This window comes from Melozone crissalis, unplaced genomic scaffold (genome assembly GCF_028551555.1).
Source record: "Melozone crissalis strain CALT ecotype California unplaced genomic scaffold, PUWL_Pcris_2 ptg000108l_1, whole genome shotgun sequence".
In the NCBI taxonomy this organism is placed as follows: Eukaryota; Metazoa; Chordata; class Aves; order Passeriformes; family Passerellidae; genus Melozone; species Melozone crissalis.
In genome coordinates, this window is record NW_026535885.1 from 1,133,431 (window position 1) to 1,148,651 (window position 15,221).

At 47.6% G+C, this 15,221-nt stretch overlaps 1 protein-coding gene across 1 annotated transcript; it reads right to left on the minus strand.

The window, feature by feature from the left end:
* Window positions 1-3,043: 3,043 nt before the first annotated feature.
* RCAN3 (RCAN family member 3) lies at window positions 3,044-9,857 on the minus strand. Its single transcript, XM_054292301.1, has 5 exons — window positions 9,817-9,857; window positions 6,813-7,052; window positions 6,145-6,318; window positions 5,542-5,713; window positions 3,044-5,045 (listed from the first exon to the last, which is right to left on the minus strand). Exons 2-5 carry the CDS (start codon window positions 7,005-7,007, stop codon window positions 4,837-4,839), a joined length of 750 nt encoding a protein of 249 aa, XP_054148276.1. The 5' UTR covers window positions 7,008-7,052; window positions 9,817-9,857; the 3' UTR covers window positions 3,044-4,836.
* Between the last annotated feature and the right edge of the window lie 5,364 nt (window positions 9,858-15,221).

A 15,221-nucleotide genomic window follows, 5' to 3' on the forward strand; every position in this document is an offset into this window, starting at 1 on the left:
GAGGGGTCTGGGATAAACCCCCGTGTCACAGCGGGAGTTCCCAGGCTTTGGGGACAGCCCGGTTTCTGCGGCTCTCGCATGCCCAAAGGTCTCCCAAGCACTTTGGGATCCCCAGGCACATCCAGCCCAGAGACAGAATGAGTGGTTTTGTCCACTCGTCAGTGGAATCAAAAGGATCAAACTGGAAAGGAATCCTCGCCTTTAACTTGTGCTTCGTTGGCTTTATCCTCCAGAGAAGTGTGATCACAGTCCCTGTCTGGATTTTTTCTGTGGACATCACACTTTAAAAAGGAATCTGTTCCCTGCCTGGGCCTGACGCTGCTCCCAAGGGAAACCAGGAAACCACAGGAACAAGCCACAGCCCTCATTCAGGCTCCATTCGTGGTTTAGGGTTGTCAAGCTGCCATGCAGGAGATGTTTCCCCCAATTCTCCATCTCAGCTGCAGCCAGAGCCACATCACTCACCTCCCTTAGAATGCAACCTGAAACAGGAGAAAACCTGCTCCCCACAGAATCCCACCTCCCTATGGAAGGCAGCAACAGGGGGGTCCTGGTGGTCCATAAACATTTCCAGTGGATTTCTTGGGAAGACCAGAGTCCAGTTGGGATGAAAAATGAGGTCCTTCCTTACCTTGCAGCTCTCCCTTTCCTCCTCCAGAAACATTTGTGCCCTTAACACAGCTCATGCTTCACTTTGGTGTCCACCATAGGCTGATTTCCACACAGAACCCACAGAACACAACCACAGAGGCTTTTCCACCAGAAACCAGAGTTTCCAGGTCCAATTATTTAGCAAATGATTTGTACACCTACAAAGACCCACGTTAGTCACTTCCACCTCAATCCCACTGAAGCCCATGCAGCTCCTTAAAACCAGACTGAAATCCCAGCAGGGATTACTCACCAATCATCTTTCCAAGGGAATAAATTTCCCTTGATTGATTTCCTTACAGTGACTGTCCCACCCTGCATAAACAAGCAGGAGCACGAGGCTCTCCTGGGAACAGGAGGGGTTTCCAGCCACAAACCTTCCCTGGGCTGTATCTCTGGACTTCTTTCAGCAGTCAGCAGCCATAACTGGGAAGAGGTATGAATGGAAGTTAATAAAAATAATTAATAACTCGATTTAAGTAGTACAGGAAGGGAGGCAGCAGCCCCTGTGACCAGCCAGCAGCCCAAATAAAAGCAAATGTGAGTTCCCAAAGCCTCTGTGACAGCAGAGAGGGAGGGTGGGACTTTCCCAAGGGTTTGTCCCTCACCAGTCCTAAATTTGTAGCCCTTTACTACGAGCTAGAGGCGCTCACCAGGTTTATACACTGTTAAATGGATAAATAAATGTTTCTACACTGTCACTATAAAGCTCTGCTGTCACCATCAGTGACCCAGTTTGTGGCACCAACCCTGAGCTTATCCCATTAAAGGAGGACCAAAGGAGACTCTGGGATGCTCCATAAAATCCTGATGAAGTCAATGGACATCAAAGGATAAAACATAACTCTGCATTAACTCCAGGCTTACTACAGCATTACCAACCCCCAGGAAGTGACACAGCCTTCCAAGGTGTGGAGTCTCAGTGAATTTACCATGGAGCAGGTTTGGACTCCTCCTGGAACGGCTCTGCTGGTTAATCTGCACTTTGCCTGCCCCTGGCAGGGCACACAGAGCTGGAGTGTCTCAGTGAGAACCAAGAGGAAACAGAGATCACAGCAGATACCAAAACCAGCTAAACATTCATTGTGATTGAGTTTGGAACTGAATTGTGAAACCAGGCCCTCCATGCACCCACAGTCTCAAAAATAATTACCAGACCCCCTGGGAGGGATGAAGGAGCTGAGGTGACCTGTCCCACCAGGAGCACAGCTCAGCCTGGCTGCCCTCCCAGTCCTGTCCTGTGCCTGTGATCCCAACACAGAGCCACAGAGGACAGGAATTGGTTATTTTTATGTTTTATGTAAGAACAAAGCAGGCTGCCAGAGTGTCTCTCCCACTGCCTCACCCGATGCTGCTGATGGTTGGAATATGTTTCTTCAGCAGGGGAATCAAACATTCCCTCTGCAAGCCTGAGCATGCCAAGGTGTTCCAGTACAGAGCCTGGTTCAGAGCAGGATTTGAACACATTAGGTAACATCCCAAACCCAGTGTTTTCTACTCTCCAGGCCCTGCTCCTGTTTCATGGAGCAGTCAGCCCCTGGGACCCTCCCTGGAGCTGTGAGTGCTGGCAGGGACAGCTGTGTCACCCTCACTCACATCTCAGGGTCAGTACCTGCAGCAGGAGAACTCTTTTATCTTGCTCTGCATTTTCTCCAAGGAGATGAAGCTTGGCTGGGGTCTCTTTCCACACCAAGATTCTCTCCTAGCAGGTTTTACACTGAGAGTGGAGCAAATAAACAAAACCCAGTAAAATTCACAAACCAGCCTTCTGTTCTGGGCTCAAAAGTATCCCTAATCCAAACCCAGACAAAAATGGGAATTAAACCTTTCAGAAGCAATTGGGATTTTATGCACAGGGAACAAGGCAGAATGAGGAGCTGCAATCACAGGTTCTCAGTTATTATAGAACCAAAGCACTCCCATAACTCCAGAACACAAAGAAACAGCACATGTTCAGCTGCTGCTCAAGGAGGACGTTTTAAAGGAATTTGGGGTATTTATTTATACAAAGTGCAAGCTCAGAAAGGGCTGAGTTGGTGCCTCTGTGCAAGCTTGCTGCTAAAAATAGCCCTCACCAGCAGGTCAGTGATTGGGAGAAAGTTCTGGTGGGGGGCACTGAATCATGGCATGGAGGAATAAAGCAAACTCCAGCTTCATTTGCCAAGGCAGCCTCTCACCCTGGAGTGGAGAAAATCACTTCTGATATTGATCAATGGCCTCATTAAAGATTTGGAGCCTGTTTGAATTCTCCTTCCCACCCAAGGTTCCCAAATCCCTCTCATAGGTCCCTGCCACCCCCATCCCTTCTGCCCAGGAGAACATTCAAGCAGACACCACCATCACAGATCTCAATGTCTTCCTTGTCCTGATGGAACACTCCAGATCCCAAGTGTGAATGGCACTGCATTGTTTTATTTGAAGTGTCTTTACACAATGGAAAGTGCTGGAATGTTGTTCCACATTTTACACATTTATACATCAACACCATCACACTTGATTCTCATTATAAAATTGTTTCTGAAGGTTTTCCATTTACTCCTACTTGCAGCAACTTCTACACTGGGGTAGAAATGAAATCATTTAAAAAATAGAAACATCACAGAGAATCCAACCCGGACTTCTGGAATTTCAAAAATCCATAAGCCTGCTGGATAACACAGGTTTTTGTTGGGTTTTTTACCTTTGTTTTAATTCCATGGAACAGTGAGACAGTGAAGCTGGGCTTGGAGTGATTTCAATACCTGAAGAGATACATAAATACCACACCTGTGATAGAAGGACAAACCCCATTTCCCACCTTTTCACTCTGTCCTATTCCTGTCTCTGGAGCAAGGACCTGCAGGATCTCACTTTGAAGCTGGTGGCAGGAGGGATCCTGAGCAGGCACAACACAGAGCTGAAACCTCCACATCCATGAGAATCCCTGCCCATTCCTTTTCCCCCTGGTGTCAGCCAAGTGAAAACACTTCTGGAAGTTCAAGAAGCACATCAGGTACAACTGAAACACACTGAAGTGAACCTGAAAAATCTGAATTTCTGAATGATATCTACACAGGAACATCAGCAGCCTGGTTTGTTCACAAATCATTTTATCTTTTTAAATAGAAAAAAAGAAGAATCTGTCTAGACTAAAAAAGTTTGGCTATAAAATAGCATAAAAGCACAGGAGCAGGTGTTGTTATACCAAGGCATATTTTCCTCCTACTAAAACACTTAACACAAGATCACAAAATCAAAGATCTGTATTCTAAAAGATGCATCCTGGTCTCAGAAGCAGCAGATGCTCTGTCAGACACACAGGAGGCCACACAGAAAAAGTCTTCATGAAAAACAGCAAACAAGGGCTGAAACTGTATAAAAACTGGCTAAGCCAGGCAACTGATTGTCTTTGAAAATACAAAACAGACTGGAGAAGTTAACAATTAACCCTTGGATGTTTTAGCTCCTGCCAGGACCTAACAGTCACTGGGTTTATTCAGAGGTGGAGGCTGTCCCAAGGACTGGAGAGGAACAAACACCCCAGATTGTCAGAGAGGATCAGACTCAGCACACTCACCAGCTGGATCCATATTTCACTCCACCACTGTCATTAACTCCTGACTGGGGCTCAGTGCACCCCCAGAGGCACCAGAGCAGCAGTGTTGGTGATGGACTCTGAGGTTCTTCCTCTGGTGTTCTCTCCCCTGAATTCAGCTCCTCTGTGCATTTGTGCCTCATGTCAAACTACACACACACAGCTGGTATTTCTGAGAAAAGCAAAGGTTAACGCTCACCTCAGCTGGCAAGGAATCTGAGCATAGAGAGTGCATTTCACTTGTGTTTAACACTAGATTAACTGGAAGCTGTTGGACAGATCAGCTTTTAACTGCTGTACAAGGAACCTGCTGGAACCCACTCGTGGCAGGAGGAGATTATTTCAGCACTTGGAACATCACACTGTACAACAGAGAGCAAAGGGCGACATCTTAAAAAACCAAAACACAGCCAGACTCCCTAATTGTCACTATTTCAAGTCAGGTGGATTTGCTACACTCGGGGGGGACTAGTCCCTAAAATTAAAGTGCTTTTCAGAGCATTGGCATCCAAAATCTTGAACATGAGAGACAACTACAAGTCAGACCTGTTGTGACCTATAGCAGCAGCACAGACAGAACACATGGACTGGCCAGGTGGAGCAGCTCAGCTCTAGCAGGGCATTGTGCCCCCCACCTCCAGGGCACACTCAAAGGCTTTGGAGTCACTCAGGATGGTGGGGGGCGGCTCTGGGCGCCGTGTCTGCAGGATCTTCTGCTTGGGGTTCTTCATCTCCTCCTCCTCCTCAGTCTCACTCTCACACACGTGCACAACCACGCTGGGGGTGGAGTCTGTCCCTGCGTGCAGCTCGTACTTCTCCCCTGGGAGCAGCCAGCAAGAGCAAGGTTAAAAACACCCCCAGGAAAAGCATTTAGCTGAAAAACCCTTAACTTCAACAACACAACCAAGCAATCATTAATTCCCACCCCATCTTTAATGTGCTCAGCCTCCACTCATCACCAAGTGCCTTGAAACAGTCCCTGTAGCAGTTACAGCACACTTTGAATACAATCAATCTTTTAATTGACATTCAGAGGAAGGGAGGGATGTAAAAATCCCAGGAAGATATCAGAACATGAGCAGCAAACACATCTCTAAGTGACATCATTTGTGCTGTATATTTCTGTGACATTTGTAAACTAAAAGCTACAAAAGCATTTGAGCACATCAAGCCTCCCCATTTCCTGCTTTTCACAGAAAGCAAACACCACATTTCCCAGGAAGGCTTAGAAAGAGAAGAGACTCAGTTTCTTCTCACAGAAAAGGACGAGTAGAAAAACTCCCTTAATAGCCACTTTTGAAGGGAAGTGTCCTTACCTGGCCCCAGCTTGGAGACAGCACAGAGCAGGTCATAATTGATCAGAGGAGTGGCATCTTCACTCTGCTTCCACCCCACTGGGGGAGAGGCAGGGGGGGAAATCAGGAACTGTTTCACAGGTTGTGGAGGAAGGAGGTAGGACTTGTCCCCAATTTCACTGGACACCTGCACCTGCAGGCAACCAGAGACAGAGGCCACAAATATTAATCAATTGCCTTGTAATTTGGTTTATTTCCCCGCTAATTCAGCCTAGCTTTAAAAAACAAAACGGGTTCAGCTCTTTGTACAACACCTCAGGAAGTGCTGCAGCTCAGAACCTCTGCAGGGACTGCTGTGGGACCTGTGCCAATGCAACAGGGACAAATCTCTTAGAGAATTTAGGACCCACTTATTTTGTTTCAGCCCCTCTGTGTGTCTGGTTTGGTCACTGTCCCAACCAATCTCAGCTCAAGATGAAAACCAAAACTGTGCCCTAAAATGTTGGCACAGCTCAGAGTAGAACAATGAGGAGATTTCAGATATTTCCCCCAAATGAAGCTCATGGGCAAAGGAGGGATAAGGGAGCAAGGACAGAGGTACAAGGTCTCTGTGTCCCACTGTACCTGTGCAAAGTAGAGCTTCAGCTTCTTTCCGCTGAACTCGGTCTCGTGCAGCTCTATCCGAGCTCGGGCTGCTGCCTCGGGGTTGCTGAAGTTTATCCTCACCCTCCTGAAGCTCTTGAACAGCTGGAACGTCACCTGGTCATCATAGACTGTGAAAAGTGCTTCAAACCTTTCCTGAAGGGAAACACAAACATTCTCCAGGTGTAAAATGAGCATTCTCACTCCATGAAAAGATATTTTCCTTTACTGTCCTCTCCCAAATCCCATCCATTTCCTGAATCACCTCAACCTGCACATTCCACACCTCCCTCCCTGCTTGTAAATCCACACTCAGGGCAGCACAGCTTTGTCTCACTGGTTACACCTGAATCCCAAGAGCAAACCGATGTGAATGAGCCCAGAAACTGTGAATGCACCAAGTGCCACCTAGCGAGAGCTGCCCAGTGCTGCAGCTGCACTGCCCTGTCATGAAAATCGATTTCATGCTTCTGAAATCCAATTAATAATTTTCAATTATGAAATTCAATTAACTTACCAGCTCTCTGATACACAAGAGATCTCATTTACAGATTTTTCCCCCCTCAATTATGATGGGCATTAATTCACTGAAAATCCAGACAAAAATGTTCAATGAACACTGAGAACACCTCACACTCCTTCTCCCTTACCTTCTCCTCCTGTACCTCAAACACAGCCTCGTGAACACTGCAAGCAAAGAGTGAGGTAGGCAAGTCACTGAAATCCATCATCTCTTCCAAATCCTCTTCATTTTCACCAAAAATCATCTGCTCCTCCTCCTCCTGGTCGCTGCTGTACAGGTCTGACTGGCTGTCGCTCCAGGACTTCATGGAATCCCTGAGCATCCTTGCCCCCCTGCAGCTCCTCAGGTGCCAGCTTCCAGCAGGGCCCTGCCAGCCAAAAACCAAACGTGAGGACAGCACAGCTGCCTGCCCACTGCAAAGGCAAATCATTCCTCAAAGAACAGGAATCAGCACAGAATCTGTTCTGTCCCCACGAATCAGCAGCACCATGTTCCCCTGCTGAGCATGGAGGGAGGACTCTGCTGCTCCATCCAAGGGAAGATAAAGTCACCCCGTCAGGAAACTGCAATTTCTCCTCCCTTGACTCTGACAGGAATCCAAAATGACAGCGCTGTTCTAGAAGCTTTTCTCCATGACACACTGAGCAACAATTTCTTGTTTAATAATTAAAACCATTTCCTGGTAATCACAGCAGTCCTCTGGTATCTGAAAAAATAACTTTATTTTATCAATGAGAGCACGTGGACAAAGTTCAATCATCTCTCAAAGCCTCTCCAAAATCTGAAATCTCCTCATGTCCTTTTTGTGCACCTTTCCCATAGGTAGGAGTACTTACAGGAGTAGACACATCAAGGAAGACAAAAAAATGCAAATAAGCAAGAGACTAAATAAAAAAAACATCAGGGAGAGAATTATTTTATACAATAGAAAAGATTTTACTGGAGTGGGCCTTCTGCCACCCATCCCTGCAGAACTCCTGAGGTTATCACACTGCTCTGAGCTGAGGGATAAACAGGTTAATTGCACCAGATCTGGGTTTGGAAAGAGTGATAATTGTGACACAACACTACAAGAAGGTAGTAAATATATGATGCTCCATTGGCAATGATCTCATTTGAATATTTGCCTAATGAGGGGGGATTAAGTGGGTTAATGACAGTGACTGCCCCAGTCACACCTGGGGATCTCAGTTCTGCTGCCCAGCATGGCAGGAGGGATGGAAATTTGGGAGAACAGGCAGCTGGTGGAAACCTCAGTTCTTGTGCTTGCTGATTCATGCAAGGAGGGAAGAGAAGAGGAACAAAAATGTGCCAGCATGGGGAAAACAAAAGGCACCATCTGGCTCTGAGAGATCTGGGCTCATCCAAACAGCAGCAGGACAGACTCCCACATCCAGCCAAGCTCTGCTGGACTGGGAGCAACATTCCAGCCTTGGCCTGCTTTGATCCCACATTCCTGAGGGATCAAAGCACCCAACCCACCAACTGCGCTTTCCTGACAGCCCAAAGGATGGGGAGGCCTCCAGCAAGGAGAGAGCAACACTGGCAGAGAAAAAAAAGAGTTTGGAAAGTAAACTCAATACTTGGATGAATGGTGAATGAAACATGGAGTGAGGAACACACAGAGCAAGTTGAGATTTGGTCAGGTCTGAGCCTCAGTGCAGAACAAAGTCAGGGCAGCAGTGACATTAAACCAAAGCCAGCTCAGCACAGAGCTTCTGTAGAAACACACTGGGCTATAGGAGCTACTGCAATCATTTTGTATTTCTTTCTTTTTTAAATTAAGATTTCATCATAGTTGTGTTGTTTTTTATCATAAACCTCATGGTTAATTCTATTTCTTTTCTCAGATAACTGATTTTTCATTACTTCACCCAAATCAATTCAAAACACCTGATGGCTGAGCAAGGCAAAAATCTCCAGCAGCCCCCTGCCATCAGGATGGGACAGGTGAGACTCAGGTATGAATATTAATTAAGAAGTACAGTGAGTAACAGCCCTGTGAGAAGTGATATTTGAACAGACTGGGTAGAACTATTTACTGTGCAATTATTAGAAAGGATCAAAATCAGAAGAAGGACACTCCAAACTTGACAGGTACAGGAATGTGATTATCAGTGCAACAGCCAAACTGCTTCAGGAAAAAGGGAATTTCTGCACTTACCTCCTTGGAAAGGTGAGAGATTCCTATTTATAAATTGTTTGATGTGAATGGAGATATGCAAATCTACGTTATTTATTACAATCAGCTTATTCTTATCATACTATTAACAGCAATAGAGTTATAAACAATTTCATTGCAATACTCATTAGCAAACTATTGGATCACTTGTTCCCTCATAGATTTCAGATTGAACAGCACAATTTAAAGGATTCCAAGAACTAAAGCCACTAGGATCAGACCTTTCACTAAGTCCTTTCTCTGAGCATTAACACCTGCTTATCATTTAAATACCAGCTAACAGGGAAACGCTTATAATAACAAATGCTTATAAACAAACTCCCCAACTTCATAGAAGGCTAACAATCATCTGAAATGAAAGCAAAGCAGCTCCTGCCATGGGGAACTGTGGCTCTTCACGGGCTCAGGCAGCACCGGGGAGTTTTCCTTGGCATCCTCTGGAGCAGCAGCTCATTCACGGTCACATCCCACCGCTCAGGGAATGTAAGTGCTGGGAACGGTGGCAATTTCCACAGGAGCAGTTAAATCTGCTCTGACAGGGAGAAAATCCTTCCGTGGGAGGGCGGGGATGCCCAGAGCAGCTGTGGCTGTCCCTGGATCCCCAAGGCCAGGCTGGGCACTGGGGCTGGCACGGTGTGAGGTGTCCCTGCCATGGCCGGGGTGGCACTGGGTGGGATTTAATCCTTCCCACCCCAACCATGCCACGATTCCAAACCCCGGGGACCCCACGGAGCTGCCCTGGGAGCCCACGGAGCTGCCCTGGCTCAGCGCGCCGGGACAAGCGCGGCCCGGGGCCGGAGCTCGGCTGCGAATATTCTTTAATTCAACCCCCAAACGCTCCATCTCCGCCCTGAGAGAGGATGAAAACAACTTCCCCGCCCACACCCACGGCACGGCACGGCCCGGTACGGCCCGCGGGCGGCTCCAGCGGGGCCGCGGCTCAGCTCACCTGCGGACGGCTCTGCCTGAGGGGCGCCGGGGACGCGCAGGGTCCGGGAGCGCGCGGGTCCCGCGGGTGTCCGTGAGAGGCGCCGGGAGCGCGCGGCGCCCGCGGGTCCCGGGGCGGGGCGGCGGCGGGAACGCGCCTGCGCGCGCGTCTCCCCCCCCTCCCGCCGTCCCCGGGAGCTGAGGGTGTGTGAGGGGGGTCGGTGACCCGGATGGAGAGAGGGAGAGGAGGGGAGGAGAGCGGGAGGGAGCGGTGAGGAAGAGAAGCGGGAGGGAGCCGGGGCTCTGCGCATGCCCGGCGCCGTGAGGGGTCGCGGCGGGTCCGCTCCCCTGAGGGCCCCGCTGTCCCGGCCCCGCCGCCTTCCCCGGGAGGTTTCAGGGAGAGCCCCAAAGCGCTCCGGGGACACTTCGGGCGGTGTTTGTGTGGCATTGTGGCTCTGAGCCAGCCCTGGAGAGGCCCCGAGGAGCGGCCGCCCAGGCTCCCTGTGGGAATGGCTGAGCTCAGAGCGATGAGAATTTATTGTAAAATGCTGCAAATCGCCCTCGGAGCAGCTTCCGGACGAGGGGCGGCGGCTGCTGTGGAGGAAGGAGCTGTCCAGAGCAGCTGGGGCTGCCCCTGCATCCCTAGAGTGCCCAAGGTTGGACATTGGGGCTGGGAGCAGCCTGGCACAGTGAAAGGTGTCCCTGCCATGGCAGGGGCGGGATGGATGAGATTTAAGGTCTCTTTCAACCCAAACCATTCTGGGATTCTTTGATTCGTCCCCTGCCATCAATCGGGATGGCTCTGCCATCAGCCTCGGCCAGCTGCCAGCTGGGAACAGTGACAGTTTGTGTCCTCCTCAGAGTAAATCACAGCTTAATCCAGCCATGAGATGGCTCAGACAGCCATCATCTGAGCTGAGTGATCCATCAGTGCCGTGCACATTTACCTCTAGAAAGAAAACACAAACCAACATCCTTTCTTTGGTTTTTCACAAAAAACCCACACAAAACTATTGAGTTTCACTGACACTAATATCGAGTGCTACAGCTTTGTCCTCGCTTGGAAAGGCAGAAGACAGCGTGGGTTGGTGATAGAAGTAGTGAAATTTCTGTGGCTGAAATATTTTCCTTTAAATTTCAGAAACAGAGAGAGAGAGATGCTGAGCTGGGCTTGTCTACCAGGATTTGTCCCTTTCCTTTGGAAGAAAACAGCCCAGCAGATGTCACTTCAGGAAGGTAGGATCAGTCTCCCCTGTCCAGGTAAAACATTCTACAATTCAGATGCAGTGCAAATCCAGGTGTAACAGGTTACCCTCCATCCTCAGCCCTCCCTTGCTGCAATCTCCTGCTTTATCGATTCAATACCACATTTTCCTCCCCGGGCAAGAATAGAGTCTGCTTTAATACCACTAACTGCAACATTTGTCTCCACTTCAGTGGCATTTAAAATACTTTGTCTCCTGCAATAACACCTCGTTTGTAGCACTCCTGTAACACTCCTGACATCAATGGCACATCTTTGTATCAGCACTTAGAACACTTGTAATACAACCAATCTTTGAATGGTTATCAGAAATTCTGGGGATTAGGGAATCCAGGATTCAGTGAAGTGCAGCTCTAACACCAAGGCTGCCCTTGGGTTGTTTGTCTTTTCTCCCTTTGTGGTTTGGGGCCCCAAGAGATACACTTAATTAAAAGTGTCCTGAGGGTTATCCTCTGCTTCTCCCCGTGGACTGCAAACCCATCTGGTGAGTGTTAATTAGGTTGGCAAGCTGTCGATTAAGCCAAATTGCCACTTTTCTGTCCCCCAGACACGGTGCCCTGTGCCTGAGGGATGACACCTGCCACAGCTGCATTCCAGCTGTTCTCAGGGGGCTCAGATGTGTCAGAGAAGCTCAATTTCAGTAATAAACATCACTAAACAAGCCACCAAACATACAGTGAGTTTGGGTTGTGTCCCCACCCCTTTCTTTGGATCACAATTTCAAGCTCTTCAAAATATTAAATACGAAATATTTTTTTCAAAGCCCTGTAAAAGAAAGTTTTAAAGGTAAATTGCACAATTCCTACAGCTGACCCCAACCCTGTGGAGACTCCTGTGAAACTGGGAGCATTAGTAATGCTGTAACAATCTGCATCTCATTTACAAGTATCCTGTTAAAAACAGACAGAGAACTCTTTCAATGTACACTTTAGTCACCTAAATCCTGTCAACTTCTCCCAAGACATTTCTGGTCAATGAAAGCTCTACCATGAGCATGGAGCAAGCCAGAATTCCATCAGTTTTACCACAATCATTTATTCAAAGTTTGGTTTCATTTGTCTCACCTGAAAGACAAACAGAATTAAACAGACATGCAACACTGCCTGTGAAAAATGAAGCAGTTATCCTTTACAGTGCAAGAGTGTAAAGCTTGATTTATTTGCACATTTTAAGGTGACAGGAGAACGTTGGAGGCAGATCATTTTATACATTCAGCTGTGCTCCACAGAGTGCAGTTACACATAAAACACACACTGAGGATGTTTTAAGTGCTCTGGTGCCTCAAGAAGCCACACAAGGGGAGGCCAGAGATGTCAGCTCACACTGGGTAAGGAAGGCAGGGATGAACCCAAGGAGCTGCTCCTTCACCAAAGTGCTGGAGCAGCTCCTGGTGCTGAGAAATTCCTTCCATTTGGAGTCTGGGGTGCTGTGCCACGTGCAGGGTCCTGCATGAACCCTGCAGTGCTGACATTCACTGATCAGAGTGTGCTGCACAACACTTAAATAATTTTTCACCCTGGAATGTGGCACAGGGCTCCTCTCCTTTAAACCTTGCTGTGCTGCTCTGCTGTAAATATTTGCTGCAGTCCCAGGCACGGCCACTGTCACCTCAGACTGACAAATATTCTGTGAAAAGCTCAGTGTGAGGGTGCAAAGCCCTTCCTGCTCCAGCTTCTCTGGACTAGAAGGGAGGTGAGGAGTTTAATTCACTCCTGAAAGAGCACAGAAGTCCTTCAGTCAAGTTTAAACAAGACACTTGGTTTCTCTGGGCCCTGCTCATGCCTTTTCTTAGGCTGAAGAGCAGAAAATAACATTTTTTGGAAAACTGGGAGAAAAAGCAGAAAGAGGAACCTGCATAAAATAAAAAAGCCAAACAAAACCAACCTCATTTTAAGATTCCAGTGTTGAACAGCAGCAGCAAACAGGAGTGAGGTGCAGTCCCTCAGTCCTACTCCTACATCAGTGATGGAGCTGAGGCCCATGGCCAAGGAACACCCCAGGCTCCATTGCTGTGGCACAGTGATCAAAAATATTGTGATTGATGTGCTGGAGAAACAGACACCACCTCCAGTGGAGGCCTTTGGCAGGGAAGTTTCCAGAAGCAAACAAAGGAAGATTTCCCTGTGGCTGCAGGTAAAGGGAACTGTCATTATTAAGTAGAATTATTTGAGCACACAGAGCCTGTGTAAATAAAACATGGTTATGTAAAGCTTTGGATTTAGAATCTTTGCAAAGAAAGGGCCAAAGCCACACAATAGCACAAAAGCTCAGCTGGTGGCTGGGGGCAGTTTCACTCAGAGAAGGGCTGACACCTGAGGGCTCTGTGAAGGGAACAAGGGCTCAGGAGAATTGGGGAATTTACAGCAAAACCATCCCTGAACAGGAGGCACAGCCACAGCTCTGTCCCCTGGCTCTGTGTCCATCTCTCAGGGCTGTGCTGAGGAGGAAAACCCAAACCCAAATCCAGGGCTGCCAAGTCTGTGCTCCAGTCTGTGCTGGGTTTAATCCCTGCTGAGAGCTGGGACCATCACTGATCTGGGTGTCAGCAGCCATTTAGGCCCTCCTGGATTATTTCACACCACTCAAGCACAGAGAATATTGCCATGGAACAAGTGTGTGGTGGCACAGCTTGTTTCCAGACTCTGTGTTCTGTGGCTGCAGAACCAATGGGTCACAACAGGTTGATGAAATGGGAAGAGATAAGGAAAGGCAGCATTCCTGTGCCCTTCCCATGCAGCCTCATTCTGCATTGTTAATGAACAAAAGCTGCCCATAAATTCACCAACAATCCATGGCCACATCCAAAGGCACTCAATCAATGTCACTGCACCCCAGCAGATGAATGCTCTGGCAGCAGGAGCCCATTAACATCCTTATCTTGCTTAATCACAAATCAAGGATTGAGGGTGAAAGCAAAGCTGTGATTTCTTGAGGTTTCCTAAGTCCCACTGCAGGGGATGCCACTGATAAGATCTGAATTGTGCCCAGCTGGTGAAGGGACCTGGGTACAGCCCCAGGGCACCTCCCCTGGGCAGGGGAAGGTTATTTCTCTAAGCTGCACAAAAATGCCAAAGCAATCCGAAGCATGCCCAGATTGAATCAGTCTGCAAAGCAAACAAATGCAAAGGAACAGTTCTGTTGTCATTTACAACAACAAGAACCTAGAATAATCATGTGCAGGTCAGGGGAGTTGTGGGAATTTCTGGCAGTGGGAACAGAAACTGGCCATGAGTCAATTTAACAAATAAAAATAAATAAATGCAGAAAGACACTATTCCAAATCTAAGATAATCCCAAACTCCGTGGTATTGAAGGAATCACTTAGAAATACACAGAACATGAGCACTATTCCTTTCAAATAAAGTTCCAGGGTCCTGGAGACTCTACTGTGCAAACAGCCCAGACCACACTGAGTGGACTTAAATTCAGTTTCCCAGAAAAAAACCCCAATTTTAGAGCAGCCAGTGCTATCAAAGTGCAGGATAAGCAGTGAATGTTGTACTTTCTCCTCAATTGACAGTTCCCCATTGTCCCCCCTGTGTCCATTCTCCCTCAGTATCAGCTCCTGGCCATCTCCTGGAAGCTGGAAAGATAAATATCAAAGTACACAAAGCTCCATTTTCCTCACAGGCCTCAGTGAGTGCTGGGCAACTTCTCTCCTTAGGTCATCCACAATAGAAGACAAGTATTGGTTTTCGTTTTTTCAAAAGAAAGAAAAAGGGGGAGGACCCCAGCTTACATCACCTAAACTGAGCTTTTAACTAAGGAACTTCAATACCATTAAGAATTGGGACCACTAAAGTTGGAAATCCTGCCTCAATCAGAAAGAAAATAAATAAACATGATAAAGAATTCAGATTTTGTCCAAAACTACATCAATTCCCAACAGATACAGTCACATCATTCTCATTTCTCCTTGTCCTCATCCTTTATAGTGCTCCCTCTGCTCCATTTAATCCAACTTGAACTCCTGCTATGAAATCAGAAAACTGGCAAATAATCTTTGTTGTAAGCCATATAATCCAGTGGTGCTCTAAAAACAACCCCCATCCTCAGTGCTTGTGTTCAACACCAGAACAGAAGTGCCCAGAATTGGTGTTTTGAGGGGATAAATGTTCACTCTCACCAGTCCTGCTGCTCTAAAGACACAGCAAGTTCCAGTG